This window comes from Otolemur garnettii, unplaced genomic scaffold (genome assembly GCF_000181295.1).
Source record: "Otolemur garnettii isolate 467f Iridium unplaced genomic scaffold, OtoGar3 scaffold00124, whole genome shotgun sequence".
In the NCBI taxonomy this organism is placed as follows: Eukaryota; Metazoa; Chordata; class Mammalia; order Primates; family Galagidae; genus Otolemur; species Otolemur garnettii.
In genome coordinates, this window is record NW_003852519.1 from 831,832 (window position 1) to 832,508 (window position 677).

A 677-nucleotide genomic window follows, 5' to 3' on the forward strand; every position below is an offset into this window, starting at 1 on the left:
CTCTGGTAACCATCATCTATTTATTTGGGGCTACCTCAAGTCCACAACCAGGATATGTCTTCCTTCATAAATACTTCAACTTATATTACAGAAGGTTGTGTACTACCTGTATGACCTGTGAGTGGAAGGACTATTTGAAGAATATCCAAATTCCATAGTATAATGTGATCGCTCTGTGGCTGGGGATGGTGGAGGATTCAAAATCTAAAAGAAAAATAATAAATATATTAAAATAATAATAATTTATCCCAGAGACTATTGGACTGACTTTCCACTTTTTCTTCTGTCATCTTTATTAATGTTCCTTTCCATTACACTATAGCAGAATTCCTGCTTTCCAAAGAACCAGACTCAAACAGTACTTTAGGGTTGTGTTCCTCATTTCCTAAGACAAAAATTTCATCATGGCTAAAAAGTACAAAGTGAAAAAAAGAAAATCTGTAACCTACAACTCACTGCTTTAAAATCAGTGGAGCTATGTTCTGGTTCTTTTTTAATTATAAATATTTAAAGCAAATTTACAGATTTAGTAGAAATTCCAGGTGTGCTTTCTATCCTGTGAGGTCATATAACAAAACCCCTCATCTCTCAAGAGGTACCATTCTGGCTTAGTGCCCATAGCTCAGTGGTTAGGGCACCAGCCAGATACACTGAGGCTGGCGGGTTTGAGCCCAGCC

General features: G+C 36.9%; 1 protein-coding gene across 1 annotated transcript in view; it reads right to left on the reverse strand.

Annotated features, from left to right (window-relative positions):
- LRP6 (LDL receptor related protein 6) overlaps positions 1-677 on the reverse strand; it is a 168,854-nt gene that overhangs the window by 3,701 nt on the left and 164,476 nt on the right. The window contains exon 22 of the mRNA XM_003797770.2: positions 107-204. Coding sequence (XP_003797818.1) covers positions 107-204 — 98 coding nt within the window. The remainder of the gene's footprint in view (positions 1-106; positions 205-677) is intronic.